We start from the raw sequence: 25,051 nt of genomic DNA, 5'->3' as shown, positions 1-25,051 counted from the left end.
AGTCAATCTCAGATGGAGATGGAAGGTTCTATCCCTGCGAGTACATTTGATAGATAAAATGCGCAAGCCTTAGTTGACTTCAGCGCGTTCATTTTAAATCGCGTACATTAAAGTCAGCAACGTTTACATCTTATAGAAAGATGAGTTCGTTTATTTCGATATCTCAAAAGAAAAATTAATTACAAAATTACATTTACAGAATTACATTACCAAAATGGTCCCCTCAAACATTTTGAACAGTAACTGACGAATAAAAACAAGGTGTCGGAAAAAATATCGATCATTAATTAAAATAATTCCGTAGTCACTAAAGAAGACAGAAAATAGATTCGCGACGATCAACAAAATTAAACGAAATTAAATAAATTGGAAAATGCGATTCATTATGAATCAGACCTCCGACACAAAGGAGTCTTTGTGGCGTAATCGTTTTGCGTTTTCTGTCCGTCAAGGCGGAAATCTAACCCTAACCCTAGGTGTCCAAAAGACCGTAAGCTGTTGACAGAACTGATGTCTGATTCTCTCATGCGCTTCGTTTGATGGAGCTTAGAGCCGACAGTGCCCGTTTTCCTGCCTTATACTAAGAAAGTGTTGCAAGTAAGAAAGCGGAAGTTTTGTCCGTGCCAACTCGTCAGCTACAAGCGAGCAATGGAAAAAACATGGAAGACACTTTCCGCACAAATAGCAGGGGGTCAGCTGGATGCTGACAAAAGGACAATCATTTGTCTGCTAGAGTGGAGACTGGAAGGGTTCGTAGCAATCGCACGACTAGTTTCAGTTCCGATAACTCGCAGATGAGGGGAAGTGACAAATGGTGGCTCGGGATATCTTGCTCGAGGCTGTAAACACTTACATGAAAAAAGATTTCTCATTCGTGTGGTTCACAAGCTCTTTATTACACCACTTGCACAGGGGAGAAATGCGTTCTCTTGAAATAAACTAAACGAAGTTATAAACTTCTTTTAGTTTATTTCAAGTTATGAAACAGGATAAGAAGCAATTTCTTTTCCACACGTTTGTTGAAATTTCCAAGAACAAATCTCAGATTTTCATAGAGGCTCAACCTAAAACTTTTAAGGCAGTATCTATTGCACTGTCATACCACAAAAACAATAACTAGTCATTGTATATTAATTCCCTGCGAAGGACGATTAGGAGGGTTGAATGGTAGAAGCATTTATTGTTACTGTTATTTTACTTAATTAAAAGTTCCTTTCTTATAGTATGACAGGTGAAAATTACCACGTATACTTTTTCTGACAATTTTCCCAAATGCCTTTTTTATTTCATGAAGGTGAATTTTGCGCACTTAAGATTTTGTAATAAAAAATAAGGTCGCATGCAAGCTAAGTTTGACAAGTTCCAAATGTGGTAGCATTGTTATTCATAGCGCTAGCTTCTTGATTTTAAGGTAGTAAGTTCAATAAAGTTCTGCTAGCAGCTCAAAACTATTAAACTGGTTTCCTCCTTACTCCAAATTTAATCATACGATCATCGCCAAATAACATTTGTTAGCAACTCTTTACAAAGAACAGTTGAAAGATCCACCTGTCCTTCCTCCTTAGCGATATTTGGTGATACAACACATTTTTTTAAAAAATCTCCGAATCGCTAAAATTCGCTACCACAAATCGGGGAATCAGTAACTTTGGAGTTTTACGTATTTGATTGTTACACTGTATCAGTTAACGTGCAAGTGATAAGTTTAGCCCCAAATGGCTGTATTTTACTGAAATAAAATACTAGTTTTTGCAAAACTAGCAGTTTAAAGAAACTTCGTTTCCAGCAGATCTTCCGATAAACGAGGGATGAGGATTCACCTTATTGGATGCTGCAGAAATTTCTTTGCCATCATTAGCATGCAAAATTCCGTATTTAGTCTTCCTACGATGACTCACAGAACTGACTCTGGAGATCAGTAGTATCGTTGTCCAGAAAGGGTTTAAGAAGTGATTGTCTTTCTTTACATTTAATGCCATCGAAGGATGATATGGTAGCCCCAACCCACTCCTTTTCTTTCGTTTTGAGAAGTTTTTTTTTCACGTTTTATGTCCGTACATAAGATACTGGTGTGTGTTTTTTGTTAAGTATACTTGGAACGCCACCTATCTGCTTTTTCAATCTGGATCATTCCATGAATGAAAATTCCTTCCTCGAATTTTCTGATTTCATTCTCTTTTCAGCTTTTCTCGTCCATTGCATTCCAGCAATCTTAACTGTGTCGTTTTATCATTTTCTGCCTATCGCCATCCATCGGTTTCCATTGTTAATAATCTTGTATTATATCTTGCAATGTGATCAGCGCTTCTCCATTTTGAATAAGACATTTAATAACGTGCCATACACTCACCCGTTCTTGATCGTATCAATGGGGAGGGTATCCTGTCTCCTAGCGTCATACCGAGCATATTCCTTTCCGTTATTCTCTTGATAACTGAATTTGTCAGCCATCCAACTTTTCTAAAAGACTTCAGGAAAGTAAGTTCCAAATTTCTGGTAATTACAGAAGATAATTAGTTAGAATACCGTTGAGGCAACTACGGTTACGAGGATCCACATGAGTTCAGTCCAAAGGTTGCTTGGTCTATTATGCAAGAGGGAAAAAAATCTTCATTTGCCGAGGGAATTTTCTTTTATTTCTGGGTGAGATCGCGTACTTGTTGTCTTAGTTGAAAAATGGTCTAGAAAATCTTCCTCGCCTCAGCTGAGCATGGATAAAATGTTGAATCCGCTGTCATAATCGTTGTATATAATGATATTTTAATAAGGACAAAAGCATGATCAATATTGCTTGCGCGTAAAATCCAAATAAGTTCCTACAGATATCGTGTGCGTGTGTGTGTGTGTGATGTCATTCTGATTATAAAGGAATTAATAAGTATATGCATAATCTAGCAGTGCAGCGTGTTTGAAATCAAGTTTGTTATTTAAAGACTTAATAAACAAAAGGAGAGAAGATGAGTGCAAAATTAAATTCGCTGAGGACAATTAACATTCCGAGAGAGTGATTAAATTGATCGAGTGACTCCTACTGGTGCAGTGAAAAATGTATTATGTCAAGTGGCAGCCATTATTGTTCGATTTTAACAAAAATTAGAATTTCGCAACAGTTTTTCTACAATTTTAAATCTTCTGTTTCATGACGGTCGATTCATCCGCTCTGGAGTTCTATTTTTGCTGAGCGACATGACGAACCTTGTGGGTAATAGAAACTTCCAAGTTTTTGCACAGAAAATGAACTGTTCTACGACTTGGTGGATGATTATCTTGTTTAGATTTCAAAAGATCTGTAAAATAACTGATTATGTAACAGATTTTTTTGGAAAGTTGTATGGGTTATCGCATAGTTAATTTGAAACCCAGTTTGAAGTAAGCCAACAAGAATAATTCTTCCATGATAATTCTTCCCCCCCCCCCCCCAGAAAAAAAAAGGAGAGAAGTTATATAAAAAAAGAGAAATTATAAAAAAAATATTTTATTCTTGCTATGTGAATTTTATCTAAGCGTATAGCTTCCATTTTTCCCTGCCTTTTCCATGTCTCATAAGGCTGCTGTGTCATCAGATCGTGTAATAAGATAGGAAAAAGCAAGATCGTCTTCTAAATTATCCTGAAACTTTTTTTTATTTAACTCTCTGTACCAAATCATTTTGTGTATGTTACACTTTATTTTATGGAAAACAGGCTACCACCCAGAATGATCTTTTCCGTTCCAAAGTCATCTGTCAACACCAGCTGTGTCTACAGTCAAGGTAAGCAATCTAGCCTTTTGGTTCTCCTTTCTTAAATAAAACTTTGGCAGGCAGCTCTGATAAAACGACCTTGCTGTTTTATAGTATAATAAGTATGACTAGTTTATAACACTAGTCCATATTGCGTCAAGATGATGTGTATGGTGTTTCTGTCTGTGTATATACAGGAACATTTTGTATTATTTGTTTTAGTCATCCACGTTTTCTTAACCTTTTTTTTTTTCAAATCATTGCTCCAAATCAGTAAGAATTTCCAAATTCTCATTGTCTGTTATATCTGTGTTCCTGCTATCGTCATCCATTTAGGTTTGACATGCAAGCATATTCGTCTTATTTTCAAAATAATGTTGCAGTTATTATAGAAGGAAACGTAAAAGTAAAAATTAAGTGTACGATTATTTCGAATATAGTAGTTGACTATTGGAAAGCGATTAGGACAGTACTGGAGCCTGTTATTATGGGATCCAGTACAGAATTATAATTGTTTTTCAGTAACAAAATCTTACTTGAAGACTCATGCTTTGGAGAACTCTACTCTACTGAAAATTTGTTATGACTAGACTTAAAGGATAATCCAAATTTCATATTCCCCACAACCACAGTAATAGTTCTATTCAGCGAATGCAATCACCACATATGCTCAATTAATCACTAAAATTAAGAGTTGGGGAACTTCAAGAATAAGAAATCGGATTAAAGAAGTGGTTTGATATAATCATATTTGATATTTTAACCAAAAATAAAATAAAATAAAAACAGAACAGCATATGGCAGTAATCTTTGTCAATGAATGTGGAGAGGGGGTAAATACAAAGAGTATGCAGCCCACTTCCTCTTGAAAAGGATGATCCTCTCTGAAGATGAGCGCAAATAATGACGTATTATTCTACTTATTTCGTCACTGTATTGAATTTCTATCACTATAATAGCATATATTAGATACTGTATTAGTAGAAAAAGTTATATTTAAAGAATGCGTTCCCTTGTAAAATCAGAACACGTTAGGAAAATTCTATGCACGGACTGGCTATTGATATCGATCCGAGTATAATCAGATTACGCGAAGATGAGAATGCCTAACAAAGAATTTGCTTAAATCTTGAACACCGAGAATCTATAACTGGCTTTTCCGATTTTCAGTCTTCAGTGTGCCTCCATACTGCGCATTAATCCTGTGAATTTTGCGCTGTTTGCTGCTGCGTTGGTTGTATGAAATAGGCAAAAGTATTTATTACACCAAACACTACTGTTAGTGTCTTGTCAAAGGCATTGGGCTAGCAAAGACTTAGCGACCGAAGATAGTTGTGGGGAGGCCATTTCAACCATCAGATTTTTACTGTTAAATAAAGTATCAGCTCATCGCCGAAGCTTATTTCTTTTCCTTCTTTCCTAGGTAATGGTCTGTTTACTAAAAAGAAAAAAAGCAAGGAAATTACTCCTAAAATTTTGTGCTTTTATCGCCAATTTTCTTGAGCAAAGTCAAATGGACAAGGAACTGTGGCTTTAGTCCAGGTGCTGGTGCAGAAGGAAAAAATACGTCTTGCGTGTTACCGTGGGAGATCTAAGCTTTATAGGTGGGCTATAAAGTGTTTTATAGTCACTGCCTAATGTAACACTCCGGAAAAGAAGTCACGACCTGGAGGTCTATAGAGCTCCCGCTACGAGAGTGGGTCACTCGTAAACTTGGTTCAGTAGTCGCTTCTTAATGGGAAATAAAGACTGTCGTTCTGCTCTCGGGTAAAGCTTAAGAACATGCAAAACAGTGCTTTACAGCGATCATTTCAGTGTCTTCTTGTGTAAAAGCCTTAGCTGGAGAGAAGTGAGGACAAGGAAATGGTAAGAAATGTGTAGCAAACTAGAAAGTGCCCACAAAGGAGAAGGAAATAACCAAGAGTCAATACGGATTCTTTTAGCGTTAGACTTCATTCCCGGAGAGTTTTTTTTTTTTTTTTTTTAACAGAGAACAATGAATCTGTAATGGAGTAGTTTTTTTTTTCATATCCTGATGGTGATAGAATAGTAAAAGCATTCAGAGTATCTTAATTTTCTAGTAAATTCTCTGAGGTGTGTTATATTCACTGTGTTAATACTCACTAGGAGATGGTGTTAGCAGGACGACTTGCTTCAGTATAACACGTACATTTCCATGACCTTTCTTTTAAAGAAGTAGCAGGCCATTTTCACGCTATATCTAGATACGAGGTAATATAGTAAAAATTTCCTTCTTACATTAGTCTATCGAACTACAAAATGCAGCCACCAACACATTTCAGTAAAATAAGAATTTTCCAAGACTGTTTTACTGACTTTGAAAAACAGCCAGTAGCTTAAAAAGCAGCTTTTAACAATCCAAGTCCAGCACCACCTTTCCATGTCAACTAAGAAATAATATACAACTTGAAAAAATGTAGTTTTTAATTTTCCAGAACGCACAAAACACATTTCTTGACAACGACAGGAAACAAATTTCTTTCTTTTTTTTTTAACAGGTAGAAAGAAGACTACGTCTCCTGAATTTCTTAAAAATGAGAAAAGAGAGTTATATCCACTGCATAGCCTGGTATTTTTTAACAACAAATGGGGAGAACTACTGCGCATTCAATTTCTCATCCAAAGCAAGAATCAGCGGAAGTAAATATTCACGGCGAAAGGACAATAAACAAATATTAATTGATTTCAGAAGAAAGGGGGGGGGATTAAAAGATCGTTAGTTTTTGCTACAACTTCACTAAAGTAAACTTTTCCCAATCGAAACTTTAGTCTGTTGAACAACCATTATTGTGATAATGGTTGTTCGAAAACAATAAACGAGGGAATCGTCTATAAATATTAGAGGTAACTTTTTTTCAGAATGTACATAACAGAAGTGTTCCATCCAACATGACAGGTGAATGTGTTCATTTTTCGGTCAGCTAATCCAACGCCCATGATCTTAGATTTCTCTGGAAAAGATTTGTAACCAAATATGTAGCAAATATTTTCAAAAACGAATGGATATCCCATGTTCTGAATGAAAGTTGTAATGTTTGAGATCATGTGATCGTGGTTGCCTCTTTTGATATCACTAATAATGATTTCGTGAAGTCATTTTCCTTATGTGAATTTTTACCCATTGTCATGAGTGGGCCAAACCTGTTAGATAATCCAGAACCCTCCCAGATGTTTCAGGCACTGGTTCCCAATAATTGAGATGGTGGTTTCGCACCCGGTAATTAAATTCATCTACCACGCAAAGACTTTAGAATCATCCATGCCACAATGGCATTCGCATCCACAGCTATTACATTTTCCCGATAAGAAAATAAATTAACTTGTAGTCAACATTAAAAGATCTGAAGTCGCTTATTATTTCCCATTCTTTCATGGATTTAATCCTGACCTTCTTTCTCTCCATGATTTCACAATTACGAAGTGTCATATCTCGCTAGACATCCTTTTTAAAATTTCATTGTATGCACGATGAAACGCATCGCACTGCTCTTTCCCTTCCCCCTAAATCGATTAATGAGAATGTTTTGATCTAAATTTTGAATTTTTATACCTTTTGTTTTTAAGCGCGTTCAGACTCAACTGTTTTTAAAGTCTTACTCAATTTTTTGCACAAAACGATGCCATTTATCTACAAGATAATAAAACTAATTTTTCCCCAGTTTCGTCCTCATATTTTTATTAATCTCTACAAGTGCTCCTGCTTTTTATCTATGAAAGAAACATTCTCCTTATGACTTTTAAACTTCTTTATTTGATCATTGTTCTCATCACTTTATCGCCTACAGGCCAGAGATCGGCAACCTTTTTAGACTCGTGAGCCGCATTCAGTGAGCATGTCTCTTACTATACATTTGTCTCATGGTTACCTTAAGATTTCGGAATATTTCGTTCAAATAAATAATTCCTCGTTGAAAGGCTTTAGCCATTTGTATTATGAATTCCGCTGGCTTAGATAAAAACCTGTGGAAATGATGGGATCATTTAATATAACTCTAAGTTTTAATAAATGAAGAAATAAGTAATGATATAAAATAGCTTATTAGTCCTGTGTGTGAGAAAGTGGGGGGAAAGTGTTTAAATCTATCCCCATTTTATTTTGACTCCGAATAGGCTGGTTAAACATCACATGTGAAAAGTGCTGAACAATGTGTTTATGAGTTTGATTGATGGGTTACTCCTTAAGAATGTTCAAGGCCATAGCGCACCCTGAATAAATGAATACACGAGTTTTGAGTTAAGGGACAATAGCAGTTTCGCTTCAGATGGAAGCTCTCTACCTGGAGTTTCCACTTTTCAAGCAATGAATGATTAGCCTGGGTGGAACCGTAACAGAGCGCTTTGTTTGTGAAAATGTGTGCGAATGAAAAGTAAAAAAAAAATGACATGTATTGCAAATAAACTGACAAACTAAACAAAACGCCAAAGGGAAAAAAGAAAGATATTTCTCTCACTCAATATAGTAAGGCGTTTGTTTATAGCGGGATTGAAATCCTGACATTTATGACTTATGCTTACGGGCTGTTTATGCAGCTGCCTTGTTCCATTAACTTCTCAATCTGTGGAAAATACCTTCTGACGAAATTTTGTCACGCGAACAAATTTTCAGTTGCTAATTAATTTATGATGCAGGTCCTGAATTAGTTTTAAATATGACATTTATATTTCGTTCCCGAGATAATCTACTATTAGTACGAAAATTTTCTTTTATAGTACTCGTACTTATTTTCTTGCTGGGAATTCTTCTTTTCACCAAGTTAAATTTCATATATGTGACAATTGTTTTCTTATTTGAATTTCCTACTCGTTCATGCTTGTGATTTTTTCGAAAGTTCGGCTAAATTGGTTCGCAAGGCAAACGTGGAACATGTCAATGGAAGCCATTTTGTACATAACTTGCAGTGATTTGTTTTTATGTAAAATTAACTGTTCGGTATGATTTCAACATTACCTTGGGTAAATTTAGCATTAATTATTCTGTACCATATTACCACGAGACGATATCCTCCACAACTCAGCGGGTCCTGTGAAAGCTCTTGAGAGACTTTACAACTGGGAATGGGCGAGCTCGTCTAAATCGTAATTAGGCCAGCCACTTGATATAATTATCCGTTGTATGTTTTGTTCAGACTTTGAGGTCAAAACTTGACCTCAAAGTCTGAACGATGTTCGTGGCTAACAATATCAAAAAATGACTCGTCCATTTAAGCGTTTCTTTCTAGGGGTCAGAATTGGATGCATATGTTAAGCATCTTCCCTTTTGCCTTGCTAAATTTTGAATTAGGATCATATGATTTTCATTTCGGCAACCTCGTCGAGTATATATTAAATCCATCAAGTGCATTCAAAATTCCTGAGTTTAATCTAATAAAAAGCTAATTGTGCATGTAAACTATTTTTAACCGAAAGGCTTGACTTTAAATCCAGAACGTTGACCCTGGAAATTCATTAACTTTGTTAACTACTTTTCGTCAATGAAATCTTATCATCGACCGTACTTCCTGGTTTGACATACTCAATTCTTCTGTGGCTAGGAAACAGCGCCCTGCTATTACAAAGTTTAAAATCAAGTTTATTTGTTTGTGTGTTTTTCTTTACTCGTATGTCTACTACCCTGTGAGGCATTTTCTCCTCGTGAAAGAGAATTCGTTTTAAACAGAATTCGTTTAAAAAACTTATTGTATAAATTGAACTTCTAGCACTTTAACATGTTCCAGCTAGATTACTTGATATTAAGTTGAAAGCCCTGGAATAATGTTAAAGCGTGTTCGAACAAATTCTGGAATCCAATCTACCAGCATGCTCACGCTTCCGGATGATGGCACGAGTGAATTCACTAGCAAAAAAAGATTAAAAATATTGTTCATCTTTCTGATGGCTAATAAGACTCCAGAAAGTATCAAAACGATTGTCCTGTCTGTGGAATTCAAATATCATTCCAAGAAGAGGCAATGTGCAGTCTCTCGAACATGAGTGGCTGCTTTTTTTCAGTTATGTCAGACTGCATTTGTGTTTTTGCATCTTTTGATATGAACTAAGTATTATTGACTTTTACTACAAGACTAGTTATGTGGTTTGGAAGGTGAAGTTCATCGCAACTGCACGCAACTCACTATTTTGGGATAGTATTAACTGCGTTAGCGACCCATTTGTGTTTGATGGATTCCCCCTTTTCAGACAACTTCTAAATTCTAGCTTGATTCTTCCAGCTTGGTAAAATCATTTCATTGTTTACAGTCAAACAATATCATGTTCTACGAATAGACGTTTATTTTTTATCATATAATTGTAACATCAACTATTCCATCACTTAACGTTGCTTACTTATGAATTATCCAAAACGATACATCATAATCGTCTCGTGATTTCTTTGTTCCACTGTGCTTCTGTTTCCTATTATTTAATCACTGGTGAAGGTAGTAATCTTTCCCAATCGGATAGATAAGAAAACGAAGTTTGAACAACAACAAAAAAAAAAAAAAAAAAAACAGTGGAGCGGATTTGCTCATGCTGGCATATACCTAACGAGGTGCGGCCTAACATTGTCACAAATTACTGAAGAGACAATTGAGCCATCGAGATACACGACTTATCCATTTACTCCCAAATTCGTTGGTTTTCCTACAACCAAATTTGGCCATATGAAAATAATCATTTGCAGGTATCTGTTCTGAAAAAACTTACTTTTTTTTTCTGACAGATCGAAAAAGGATGAAATAAATCTACTACTGGATTGAAATGAATACGTACTGATATGTTAGCCGTCAAAATTTTGTTCTTCGTGGAATATTTGACCATATGGAAATACCAATAGTTTTAAATTTGCCGGCCACAGGCTGCGCGAAAAATTCTCGTTTGGTGAATGCAATACAAATCTTTTCCTTTTCTAATCCAGTGACGTTTTTATTGTACTTTTTGACTTTCAATAAGCAGTAAGACAAACACGCGAACGCTATAAGTTCACTCACATAAACGATCCAACTGTAGAATGCAAACAGATGGAATAAACGTTTTGAGACGAATAGAAAAATGCGTATATGCTGCATAAATGTTACCAACAACTTCATGAAACACGTGCATTTCGTAATGTTTCCAATACAGTCATTTGGAATCTGATTTCAAAATACTGTTGGCACTACGTTAATGTCAGTCCCTGAAGTTATAATAGAAATATCAATGAAGAAAACCTAGCAGATTGATTTGATAAAATCAGTTAAATGGTTATTCTTTACTTATTAGAAAAATAACTGTTCTTGCAATTAAATGGTTAATCATGGAAGATGAAGAGCATAGAATATGGTTATGGAAGAAGTTCCCATCGGTTTCATTTTATCATCAAAAACTTCAAAAATGATAATAATATTAATTGATATTTAATAGTCAATTGCTGTTTGTCTTTGATACCTCAAAAGTTCGCAAAGCGATCGAACGCGTACGAAAATACTAACCATTGGTATGAATTGGCTTGATATTGAAGTACTTCCTCTGTCCAGGAGCTTACCTAACATCTGCTTCAACTGTTTTCTTAGGAGACTAAGCCGTTTGTTTTGAAAGTTTTGTATTTTCAAGTGAACTCTTGATTACCACTAAATCACAACAAGACGAATATACTGGCTTCTGGACAGCATTCGCGTGATATTTCAAATAAAGCAACTTCTTTCGAAAGTTTCTATTTAAATATGATTTCTATCGCTTTAGAAACGTTAAAATTTTCGATATTTATTATCCTTTCTTTCAATAATACAGGGTATGTTAGCTATCTGAAATATCTATCCTTCAAAGTATGCAGAGACGTCGTGTGTGGGGTTTTCCTGTTATTTTGCCGATTAATTGCGTTAGCATTTTTTTTTATTAGGGTAATTTGATTTTAGGATCCCAAAGGTTGTTAGACCTCTGTAAGAGACATAATAACCAGGATCTGTTTTTATACATCCACTACCATGTGAAATAGGCCTCTTCTTACAGATTTTCCACAAACTTTCATTTGCAAACATTTAAGTCATATTCATAGCTTTCCCTTTGGCTGGTTGAGCCAACATTATTCGGAAGCGCATACAGTATTATTACATTTACAAAGATATAGCATATCATATATTTTTGTTTTTTAATGCTATCATTAATAACAGCGATAATTTACAGCATTGACGCTGGGCACTAGTGCGTGTAACTTTTGGGGTCGTAGAATGTTCTCCTTGCAAATTTTTGCCTACAAGATTTGTGATTGCTGCTAGAAACGGCATTTGTTTAGAAGTGTTAATATAACTGCCTACTTTATACAATCGTTGATGATTATTTAATACCAAGTACAATGACAAAGGACACATTTAGTTCCACTCTTTTGGCTGATTATTAGGCAAGACTGTGTCTGTTTTTCTTATACTGTTTGTCTGAAAATATCTGGATATATATATAACTTAATAATACTCATTAAATTAATGTAAGTTTCATTTTTCGAAGGGTTCAGCATTTCTGAGCGCTTTTTCAGTAGTTATTGAAACATTACTATTTCGGAAAAATTGCTCTCTCACATGTGCTATTAAGCAAACTAAAAATTTCTACATATTACAATTACTGAAGCATTGAGCGCATGCCACGTTTAATATATTTCACTCTTATCTAAAGTAAAATGGTAACTGAATTGTCCATTGTAGACCAAAACTGAATTTGAAGATTGTTTGGGTTTGATTCAGACTCGCCAAAACTGAATCTCTAAATTCAGTTTTGGTGTGTTAACCGAAAACATATTCATTCAATTACGTCAGCTCTACATTTCGTCAAGGACATGTCGATAAGACATTCATTTCACTACTAGACTCAAAACTCCTCAATTATGCAATTAAAGTTTCTTCACTGTTTTAAAAAACGTCTTTTTTCCCTGCCTGTATTCTTAATACTTCGCTTGCCATGGGTTAGTTTTGCTACCACTTCCTATTCGGCTATCAAACTTACATATGAAGAATTCTGAGTAACACGTCATCCTCAAGAACGCAAATTATAATCGCATGAGTTATACGGATGATATCAGTGTAATTTTTTGGCATAATTTGTCACCACTAGGGATTCGTTCTTCATACTAGAAGGGTACACACAAGATCATTTCTTTAACTAACTTAGAGCAAGAAATTTGCAAAGTAGCTGCTAATAAAAATAATTATCATCACTGTCTGCTTGAGAATTACAAACTTCTAATTAAACCAGCTGTCATTATGGGGGGGAAAAGCTACCCTGCCTCGCAAATTCACGGAATTTCTGTGACGTATGTTGAATAATGATTTATAGTTATAAAGGTTCTCATACCCAATCCCTTAAAGATGCCAAGAAATATTTTCCTGCCTTTTACAACCGTAGCATAGGGATGTGGTGGAAGAGTGGGTTTTCTTCTCATCAAACCGAAAAGTGAATACACGCAGTTGATGTCATACTGTTTGATATAACGTTTATGATGCTGATTATCACATCGCAAACGCTTCATGACCCTTGGAATTCATTCGGTTACATTCAGCGTGTATAGGATCATCTCTTTCTTTCGAAAGACTAAACATACGATGAAGCAGTTATTGAGTCCGATCAGAAAGTTACCGAAAAGCTGTTCTTTTCATCTGAATCGGAGACAGTAGTTTCCGGCCACACAGATTTAGGACTATCCTGAAGACTCTTTTTCTTCCGTCTCATTAGTGCCCCAAGCATCATCGACGTGAGCACTATGAGCATGCAAAAGAACTGACCAAATGACTACCGCCATTACTTTGTTTCTAATAGATGCAATGTTTTGTTGTTGTTTTTTACTTAATTTTAAAATTGCATGGTCGCTATTCACTGTCTGTATTTCTCATATCGTTGACACATCTTTCATAGTGTCGGCGATATGAAATGAAGCGTAATAAAGTATATGTAATAATTAAAATGTTTACTTTTTTTCCATCTTCTAGAGATAGCTCTAGAATATTCACGTTTTATTTAAAAAAACTTCAGCATATCGCGCATTCGTAGGTAGAGATGATGTAATAGCTTTCCACCTTCACGTCAGTTGGAAGCGAAATTGAGTAAACACGTTGTCTGCACATTTTCTGTTTTTGGTTTTCTGGTTCAGGTAAATAAAACTTTAAAATGAAGGAAGAATCGGATTCAGGTCTGAAATCACCAAATGATCAGACCTTATGGAAAAGTACCACTGGTGTTTCGTTACCCCCCCCCCCTCCTCCTCCGTGTAATTTGGGCATGAGACCTCCAGACTTCGATGTGTTCCATAAGTTTAAAAGAACCGCTCTTTGGGAAACTCTTCACCACTCCTGATGAGGTTTCCACTGAAGCGACTCGATTTATCAAGCACATCAACTAAAAAGGCTTTCTGATTAGTACAAGCATTAAAAAAACATCGGATAACAGTGATAAGGCAGAATGGAAATTATATTTAAATAGGGATTATAAGTCTTGTATTTAGAGATTATATTTAAATAGGGATTATGTCTTGTAAATGTATTTTGGTAAATTAAGGTTTTGTTTAAGAACCGTAGTAGAGTGTGCAGAACGTTTGAAATGACTCTCGCTTAATTGAAGAATTTGATTTCATACTTTTTCATTTAAGTTTTAAATGAAGTCTCCAATATTTAAATATAGAAGACTTCTTTCATTATTACTCAAGACTTCAAAAAGAAAAAAATATTCCGTTTTATAAATTATTTATTTACGACAAAAAGTTATCATTCTTCTGCCCTCTGCTTTAGACACCTTACTGTTTCTGAACGTTCCTTTACACTTTCTTACTAAATCTTACTGAGAACATCTACCCATAAAGAAGCATCATATGGCAACATGGGGGTTCAATTATCAGCAGTATGTCGATGGGTATTTTTTTCATGTTATCCCACCCATGAATGGTTGTAAACCCATATATGGTACGTTAGTACCGTGGATGGGCTGTTTTTTTTTTTTTATCTTATTTAATGAGGACGTTTAAATTCTTGGTATTATTTAAATTCCACGAAACTACAAAACTTGAATGCTTAAATGTTAAATTTCAAAAGTTAATAAATAGATACACATACCGACCATTGAATTAGAAACTTTTGTTTAATATAGTGGTTTCCATATACATTCGACTGCCAATATCCATCCTCTTCAATTCCCTGCGCATAGTTCGATGAGTGGGTCGGAAACAGCCTTCATTAAATGCTTCGGTCAATTAGTGTACACAGGAAGTTCTGTTTGTCCATACAAGCCTTCTCAGACGACTGCGAGCTCATTCCTGACAGTCTTAGGACCATAGTTATCCATTTTAGACAAGCAATGAGGGTTATTTTTCCACTGATTAAACACTCGGGATATCTCATCTTTTGGAAACCAGTCAGTCCTGTTGTTTTCAAAATCGTGGTTCCAGACAGACGGGCACTCACAATGTAAGCCCTTTATCGAACTCCGAAAGATTCTTTTTTTTCTCATTGTGATCAATGGGAAAAATCAATCAATTGAGATCACTATTGACGATTACTAACCAACAGCATTCTTAAATAATTGTTTGGAATACTGGGCGATGCGCGTAACCAAGTATTTTGCACATATGCTGCGTAAGTGATGTTTACGTATAATGCATGAAAGTTTTATTCGGTGGTCGGTATGTGTACATAAATACTTGAAATATGTACAAATAAAAGGCCTTTGAAGATTTATTAATTCGAAAAAAAATTTTAAGGAATGTCATTTTTTTAACTTGCAACCCCTTAAGCACATTAATAGAATTTCCTTCCATATTAAGTAGAAAATATTTACATCGCCTACAAATTTTGACTTAAAAAACATTAAGATATTTTCCCATTGTGATCCAGTTATTTGACGAAATATAATGGCTATTAAATATATCATTTTAGATGTGAAAACTGGTGTTTATTGTCAAAATATTTCCTATTAATGATATTGTTAGGTAGTTTTAATTTAGAATATTCATTTTTCATTACTTATCAGTAAACAGTTAAATTGACAAATGAAGTTACCTTGCTAGAATAAATTTATACTTGTACGTAATGAATTTTTTATATTGTGCTATACAGTAAATGATTATTGCTTATTCATTGATAGTGTCCCATGCAGTGTGGAAGCTAGTGAAAAATCGGCTTGAGTAAAAAGTAGATGTCAAACAAGAATCAATAAACTTGAATACAACAACATGTCAAGCACTTTAATGACCCACCATCAATAAGGCAGTAATGTGCACGTCGTGCGGGACCAGTAGGTTCACAGGAAGAGGTATAAATAACTTAAAGACTTTGCCAGTTTGCATCACATTCAAACAGCTCTATATCGGAGGTCTTGCTGAGAAGATTCTAACCATTTAAATAGGTGTAAAAACGGAATAACAAGAATTCGAACTGTGAGCTCAACTGTTTGGATTGAAACGTTTAAACTGCATACACATGAAGTGTTCAGAAGAGCGGGGGGAGGTGGGAAGATTTTTTTTTTTTTTTTCGGAAAAATCTAAACTGCTTACAATGTACAGTGTTTACTGGTTGGTTGACCTCACATACGTCACTCTTGCGATGATCCAATCAACAGCGCATTTAACAAAGTGTGGAAGACACCAGCAGATGCTGTCCCCTTTTCGGCATCAGCCGGCAAGCTTATTGGCCTTTACAGATTCTATGACACAACACACACAAAAAAAAAGGTCCAAGTAATGTTCGCAGTCTATATACTATATTACAGGTTTTGTAGATGTCAGCCATTGTGGCTGAAATGTAAAAGTTCAACTTGGCACAAAGGTTCTAAAGAGAAAGAAGTCGTTACGAGGCGGCTGTAGCTTTCTCTCTATTATGTAGATCATCGTTGTGGAGATTTCTCGTCCGTCGGGAGAGAAACACCTTATTGCAACCATCCTCTGAGCACTGCATTAATTCCTGGGTGTGGCACTTTTCGTAATGTTCTCTCAGAACGACACTCTCGTGGAACTTTTTATCACACAATTCGCACGAATATTTCCCCTCTCCATCTGGGGTGAGTTCGTCTTCTAAGTTCACGTGATCGGTTGTTGATTTCGGTGTCGGGGGATTCGGTTGAGGGCTAGGTGTTGTCGTGGTAATGGAGCTGGTTGGCGTGTCCCTACCACTTCCTCCGCCACCAGTACCACCGATGCTCGCCCCACGTTCACCAATAATGCCGTCTGTTAGTGCTCCCGTCGTTGAACTTGGTGGAGCCATGAATGCCGGATGAAAGCCAGGCATTCCAGTTAGATGACCGGGAAAAGTGGTACCGGCTACAAACCCTTCGGCACCACACGTAGGAATACGTCCATGGTAAAGTTCTGCAAAACTTAGTGGGAGGCTCTGAGGATCGTACAGTCTCGAATAGAACTCGCTACGTAATGCAGCGTCTGGAGCGAAAGGATAAAGAGAGCTCTTGTCAAAGAATGGCGATGTCTTTTCGGAACTAGTCGAAAGTAATTTTCGATGGAGGTTTAGATTGGCACTGTGACGATCGCGGCTGCGTTTTGAAGGAAACGCTGCATTGCATCCCTCTACTGTACATTTATGCATCAACTTGAGATGAACGTTCTGGTAATGAGTCTTCACCCCGAAGTGATTCTGGAAGATTTTACCGCATGCCGTACACCTACGAGGATTTTCCTTGTCAACAGGAATGTCGACTGATCCGATCAAGGAAGCATCTCTGTATACGGGCAGCAAGGGCATCTGCTGTTCCGACATTGAGTTGTCCTGATCACTGCTAATTTGCATGCTAGCCCCGTGAGTTCCGGAATTTTGCTCATTCATAGGTGGATTTGGATCACGAGAAGAGTCATAAGGTGTTGATGCCAGACCTAAGCCAGGGGCGTGAAACGAAACGCCAGTCGTTACAGGAGTTGAGTGGTTGGTGTGAATCCTTGCCGTCGTACTCGAAAGATTTGTAAAAGCCCCAAGAGACAGAGATTCTAGATGTCTTAAAGGGTTTTCGGAAATATCTTCAGTGTCCGTAGTCAAGTTAGAGCCAGTTTGTATTCTTTCTTCGTGTTTCGTAGTTCCATTATGTGGATCTTCTTTTGCACCGTCATCTTCTGGTTTCGTAGATTCTGCTGCGGTTGGAGTGAGAGAAGGCGGAGTGGGTGGGAAAGGAATGGTAGGTGGTGGTGGAGGAGGAGGAGGAGGTGGAGGTAAAGGAGGGGGAAGTGGAGGAGCACTGGAGATAACTGGCATAACATGTTGTTGTTGCTGCTGATGTTTCTTCTCGATCCTCTCTTCGATTTCTTCAAGTTCATATCTGTCTAATTCTTCATCTTTCGAATCATCCCCTCCAAAGTCTGAACTCAGATCGTCTGATTTAGAGTCTAAGAAGCCGTTTTCGTCATGGTCTATGTAAGTGTCGCTGGAGGAGTCGTCCGTCGAAACATACTGCATATCATCATCACTCGCCACTGCACACTTTGTTGGGTTCATGCTTTTTCGCTTCCTAACACCTTTACTGGTTGTTAAGTTGCCATCTTTCATTGTCAAGTCCATTCCTTCTTCTATACAGCTGCTACCTTCATCTTCTTTGTTGTTGTTGTCTTCCACCCGACATTTTTTAGTTAACGGGATAGCACCAACTTCATCCGTGAGTAGTTTCATACCGACGTGTTGCGCCGTTTGAAGAGGCAATGGATCAGGTGGAGGTTTTAGGTTTTGAAAATTTGAAAGTTTGTCTGGTTCTGATAATGTATTTCCATCTCCGTCAAGTAGCGGATTGCCTGATGACGGAAGAAGAGTGTGATTGAAGTTTATCAGCGTTGTCGGCGGAATCAAAGGAAAAGGGTTCGCTGCTCTCCCATCATGTGGATTGAGTTTTCGCCGCAGGTTTGGAGTGTGAAGCTTTGGGTTTGGGTTGGCACTGTGTCGATTCCTACTGCGGCGTGAGCTGAACATCATGCTACATCCATCCACTGTACACTTATGCATTTCGCGCAGATGAACGGCACTAAAATGGATCTTGAGCGCACCTTTGTCACAAAACGTCTTTAGGCAAACATGACACTGCACTCGCTTCTTACCCGTGGATGGGTTCGTTGCCAGAGTGCTGAGGACCATTGGATTCCACCTGCGTTTCATAGGATTAGCCGACTTTCTAAGATGACGGACTTTCTTTGCTGCAAAGACAGAATCCAAATTGCCAGTGTAGGACTGACTGAGATTGATAGCACTGTTTGTGTCCTCCTCAGAGCCGCCATCAGTAATACTAAAGTCTGAGTTAAAAGTGAGTGAAGTATGGTTAGTATATGAAGTACTGATGCTGCTGGGAATGGGAGGAATGGAGGTGGTGGGTGACGAAAGAGGGGTACTGTGGCTGATTGACAAAACCGGAGCTTCGGACGTCTTCAGTTCCGGGCTGCTCTTCTCACGTCGGTAGTCGTAAGGCTGCATGTTCTGGAGTTTGTTCAGGGGTGATATGGCCATGGAACTGTTGGAGTCTACAGGTGACCCGGCGTTAGGCGACGGAGAATGACTGGAGCTAACACTGGAGTGCTGTCGAAATAAAGACGGCCGACTAATGGGTAAGATGTGGGCTAGAGAGGAACTGGTTGACACATATAAACTAGTTTGCTTTAAGAGAGCGGAACTTGCAGCTTTGTTTGCCCTTTCGATGAATTTCTTAATATCTGAGTCTGTCCGAGGAGATTGTACAATGTACTCTGGCCTCTCGCTGCTCTCCTGTACAAGTAACTGCTGAGCAATGGCTTTTGTCTCGCCGAACCGTAGAAATTGCTGTAGGATAAGAGGCTCTTCGTCTCTCGTGGCCAAGATCCATCGGTCCAAAACGTTGCCAGCAGCGTCCTGGAAAAGGGGAAAATTGTTAATTTAATAAATCCTATCGAGTAGGGAAATAATTATAGCGATAAATAACCTCAACTAATAGAAATAAGTTAAATATTCCTTATTGATAAATAGGCCATTTATGGATTCTGATTAAACTACTTTTCTGAATTAGTGAGATTAATCATAACAGAAACTTTAATGTGTTACATAGTTAAAAACTACGACTGCATCAGGTGACGTTTCTGACTATACTTACCAACTACACTTTATTATTATTATGTCAATGAAGTGATACTAAGCTATCCATTAGTAAATCGAAAAAGAATAGCTAAAAAACTCATTTTCTTATTTGACACATTATGAAGAAATTGAACCTGTATAATGTTTCGTAACAGTGATGCTGACATGGAATCACCACTATTAAGAGAGAAGTAATTATGCGCTGTTATCGCCATCGCCTCTCTCTCAAGCTGTTGACAAACAGGTTAAAGACAAAATACACTGCCCTGTATTGCAGTGATATGCAGGTCGAGAGATACGATTTTGATTAATGCATCATTTTAATTTAGATGCCAGACAAGTTTAGTAGGTTATCCATTCCTGAATTGTTATGCTTGTATTGTGTTCACGTGTAGTTTAATGGTTACGTGTATATAGGATGGAGGATAGTTTATAACTTAATACCTCGGACCATGATGTTTGACTAATCTGTTTTTGAAGGAGTCTGTCAAGGACTATACCCCTATTCTTTGCCTACGATCAGTTTCATATGATTTCAATGGTTTCATTGACCTGCTTATATTTAAACACACACCTGAAAATGTGAGTTAGATGCGGATTTTATAAAGAAAATAACTTGTTGATTATAAAGGGACCTTCCTAGTTACTTTGTGGGAATTCTTAATTAATTGGACCATACTGATGAGGTCTCGATAATCAATATTCTTATCAATATATTACATATGAACTTTTATTTCACCCCTTAAAAATAAACTCGCACTTTTAAGAATTTTGAGGGGTAACTGATGAATTTTAATATCCGTTTGTTGATGCCCAACGTGAAATCGATATTTGATCTCTATTCTATTCTATTTTTCTTGCTATCGCATCGATAATTCATCCACCCAAATGAAATAGGTCGCTATTTCTTTCATTACAAATGATGTTTTTGACATATTCCTTACAAGAAAAAATCAAGCGGAGTTAGGTCAGGACGTCTGGAATTACAATTATTGGTCCAATACTGAACACTTGTCATAATCAAGTAAGACATTTCAAGATTAATAAATTTACTCACGCGATGAAATTCAAGCCTGAAATCAGGTTACACTGTCATTCCAAAACCGATTCAGCTGTTATCATTATACAGATTTTCACGATAGCAACATTTCCACTCTCAATCTATAAACTACAATAAAAAAAAGGAAACAATTCTATTTTATCTAAATGGAAGCAAAATCAAAAGTGTTGAACTTTTTAGCCAAGAACGCAGTCTAGAATATCTAATAGATTTTATGCCAATGTAAAATACTTTCATTTCAAATTACAAACATGTAATACGAAGCTCCTTATCAGCTTTCTATAAGAAAAGAACACCTACATACCAATGTATTGGAAAAGTAATAAAATCAAAATTTCGATATCAAAATCAGCAAGTACCTTCAGAAGAAATATTACAATAATGCAAATATCTTCAGGGAACATTTTTTGCGGTTATTTGCATCTATGTATATATTAGTTTAGGACGTCTTATACTATCAGTTTCAGAAAGAAAAAAAAAAAATCAAGAGCAGTAAGTTCGAACGAAAGTCTTCGTTGTGTTACTTTTGCAATTCGCACGGCGCAGCTGGAAGAACGCTTGTGTCTTTTGGTTGGAAATTTACCTGTATTTTGATTCCCATCTCGCAGGTTGAGTTGAATTACGATCAACAGGGCTGTGAGGTCAGTGTACTATGTTCCTTAATTACGTCAGTTCTCCGATCAGAATTGTGTGTGTGTGTGAGAGAGGAGAGGGAGGCGGATGAATTCACTTTAATTTCGAAGAATCGGGATTATTATTATTATTATTTTTTTTTTTTTTTTTTGCACCCGGGATGTATTTCGAATCCAGGCATTTCCTACCGGAAAACAAATGTTGGAACATCCTCTGTACTACGGAGGGTGATTCTCCGAAACGCAATAGATGTGCATACGCTTTTCAACTAATACATTAGCCAGTCTCGTATAAATCTAGTGGCTGTTTCTCCAAAAACTGGTTCCACCGCAGTTAACCCAATAAGTTAACTCTTAATATCTGACTAGTGTATACTACATAAGCATTAATTATGGTGGTGGATGATTCTTATCATCCGGTGTGAAACCACCATACTTGAAAGGTTAAGAAATGGTCTCTAAAAGAGGGTTTAAGAAAATTCGTTAGAGATTTTAAGAATTGTTCAATTCTTATTTACAATAACAATATTGATAAATATCGGCTCACTCGAGGTATTTATCTGTTGTACTATAGTTGTGTAATATTCGACGACCACATTTAACAGATAAATGACAATCTCAAATGATTTTGTTTTCTGAATATTTTGTAGGCATGAAAGTTTCTTACTACTCAATTTGAATTATGGTTTAGTTGTAATATATAAAACTGTTTTGATTTGTGAATCAATCCAGCATATGCACTCAACGAATGGCCACTTCAAATTAATTCCCTCGGATGACCTTTCATTCCATAGGCATCTGTCTATCTCAAGAAATCCAAAAAAAGAGTGATTCACTTTAACACATAACTTACGGCTATTTCTTGGTAGTTCGCTAAAAAGTCTCAATCATCTGGCACTTTGAAGACGTAATTTACGCGTTTACATAAAGAGCTACTCAGTGCTTGGAGAGCGAAAGATCCCAGGAGGGAGGGAAGAGAGCTAGAGGACAGACAGCTGACAATATCTTCTCCCTAACGGATTCCAGGGCTATGGAGTCGTGTACAGCTATTACCGGCTTGCCCTGTTTCTTTCTCCCCCCACCCTTTTTTTTAAATATCTCCATGACATCGGTGAAAAGTGACGGCTCTCAGAACCCGGAAAGTTCTTGTTTGGGTCGTTATGATAAGAAGCGGTGACATTTCGATAAACACTGATCCCCTCATGGCCCACCGACTGAGAATATGACGTCAGAGTTGGCAGCTGCGACATGCGAGGCTTTGAAAAGAAAGGGTACTAGGAAACCACCTGACATCACCTGAAGCCATGAGCACACTCCACTGCGGTTACTACATGATGACTTCCTTTTCCGGGATGTTGAAGTGAAGTTTGCTTTTCTGGGTACCATATGGTATGACATTAGCGAGAAATGTTTGCCACAAAATGAATGTAGAAGCTAGCGTGTAATGAAGAATGGTAAATATGATTAGTCAGGTGACTTGAATAGAATCTCGAGAAGTTGCAAATAGGAAGAACTGTGGATTTCATTTCCTTAAGGAAAGTGAAGACAGACAAGAACAACTAAGCAATGATTTCATTTAGAGAACCCAATGAATGTTTGTGAACAATTTCGGTGTTTCGTCTGGCTCGATGCCAGCAACCATAAAATGAAGTCATGTTTAAATAGCATGACTAAGTAATAGATTTACCTAGTTAATGCAGTTCAATGATTGTAATTCTTATCGTAGAAATAAATTAATTTTCTCATTTTAAGCGCCTTACAATCGACATATAATGACAACAAAATGATAATCTTTTATTGCGTAAGCCAAGTATACAATGAATATAAAAATCGTTTAATTATGTAGTGGAAATTTATATATTGGATTTTTGGAATACGAAATATCAACTTCGAGGTATGAAATTGTTTCAAAAAGTTCTATTTCCATAAAAAATGCGATTAATAATTAATTCTCGACATGACAAAACTTTACTCTTGTTATTGCTTAATATGAGTTTTATTTTGAATAGTCTGAGGAGTGTTTTTTTTTTTTTTTCTGGAGGGAAAATTAACATACGCATATGCAAATAGGAAAGCGCCTGTGTGTGTACATAATCACACACACCTCTGTCTGTGGCTTTACAAAGAAAGAAAGAAAGCCAAAAAAATGTATATAAATGAAGATTGGGCTCCAAGAAAAGGATCTCTGATACTTTCTTAAGGCATTTGATCCCTTGTATTAATAAATCAGAAGAAAACTAGATCGTTATTGAATCAAACTCACTTCCAAAAACTAAACTTCTCGTAAATATTTTGCTGCAGGAGCCGCCTAAAGTCTACAAGCTGGCTTACTGAATATGAATTACCAATTGTGGGGCGGAGGGAAAAAACATTTACATGTTATAAAAGAAGTCATTTGGAAAAAGGCGACTATTTTTGTGGACTTTCGTTTGGACTGGTTTTGTGACTTGAGGAATCTGAGTGACGTTAAAATTCGCTGTAAATTTACCATCAAAATAAAACTATAAAAGCAACCTCAGCAATGTGTATCCTTACATGTTATATTGTTTACACATTAATTCTTTGGAGTAATACACAGATGGTGCGTTATATCATAAGTCTTTGTATTTACAGGTACTTAAGGCCAACTACCTGCGCAGTTTCGCTTTCATAATCATGATAAAAAAAAAGCATATATTGTGGTGTGTAAATTGTATCTGTTCTCTTGGCCGGTTTGATTGGTTGCGGGACGAAAAACTCGTGTTCAGGAGAAATCTTATCTCCGTATAAGACGGCATAACTGGCCTACAGTTGAAAAATTCTGATAGATTGTCTTAAACTGAATTCGAAGCTAGGTCTATCCGACGAAAGGCGTTTTCGAAACTGAATAATCCCAAGAGACTTTACAGAAGAAAACAGATTTGACATTCATTCCCAATAAAAAGTTTAAAAAAAAGCTGGTGAAACTACTGGACATTTGAAGCCATATGGCTCGTTTTTTGTACGTGGAATTATAAGCAAAATAATCATTGTAAGACAATGGACTTTATCGAATTATAGTAATGTGAGGTCATTAACTAGTGGTAATTTATCCTAATTGTTATTAGCGATATTTCACTAGCATTTCTCCGTGGGCGCAGTTTCCAATTCCGATTTTCACTAGAAATACTTGTATTGAGAATGAATACTGGTGAATTACGTCTAAGTTCGTACAAGTACTTTTTTTTTTCAGCCTAGACAATTCTGATTAGCGAAGGCTACTGTGAAGAAGCATTCCAATCTTTATTAATTTTTAGCGACATTCATGATTTCCAGTCGAACAAGGAGATGCCTGGGATTAAGATAAGAGGAATATTTTGTAAGCCCCTTTAAACTGAAGCTGAGTTGACTGGCCTGAGACGATCAGAAATGTTTTCTCTCCTCACAAGATCGGAAATCTAATCGATCATACCCAGTTGACATAATTACTGTTCCTCTTACGGTTTTAGCTTCCTCGGCAATAATTTTAAATAACCATTAATTAGGAGAAATTTTGCAACGGTGTCATGATAGTTCCTATTCAGTAAAAGCTGTTTTTTTTCTTTCTTTTTTTTTTTTAAACGAATCAATCATCTGCTGATAGAAGACA

At 36.6% G+C, this 25,051-nt stretch overlaps 1 protein-coding gene across 4 annotated transcripts in view; it reads right to left on the bottom strand.

Annotated features, from left to right (window-relative positions):
* Positions 1-15,894: 15,894 nt before the first annotated feature.
* The window catches only part of LOC150098259 (zinc finger protein basonuclin-2-like), a 543,553-nt gene continuing 534,396 nt past the window's right edge, over positions 15,895-25,051 (bottom strand). For all 4 annotated transcript variants that reach the window (XM_090406426.1, XM_090406425.1, XM_090406424.1 and 1 more), the window contains one exon: positions 15,895-19,530. In XM_090406426.1, the coding sequence (XP_090262552.1) occupies positions 16,513-19,530 (3,018 nt within the window). In that variant the 3' untranslated portion in view covers positions 15,895-16,512. The remainder of the gene's footprint in view (positions 19,531-25,051) is intronic.

This window comes from Typopeltis vanoorti, chromosome 16, assembly GCF_054136105.1.
Source record: "Typopeltis vanoorti isolate ZY-2024b chromosome 16, IOZ_Tvanoo_1.0, whole genome shotgun sequence".
NCBI lineage: Eukaryota > Metazoa > Arthropoda > Arachnida > Uropygi > Thelyphonidae > Typopeltis > Typopeltis vanoorti.
This window is presented reverse-complemented; position numbering and strand designations above follow the sequence as displayed.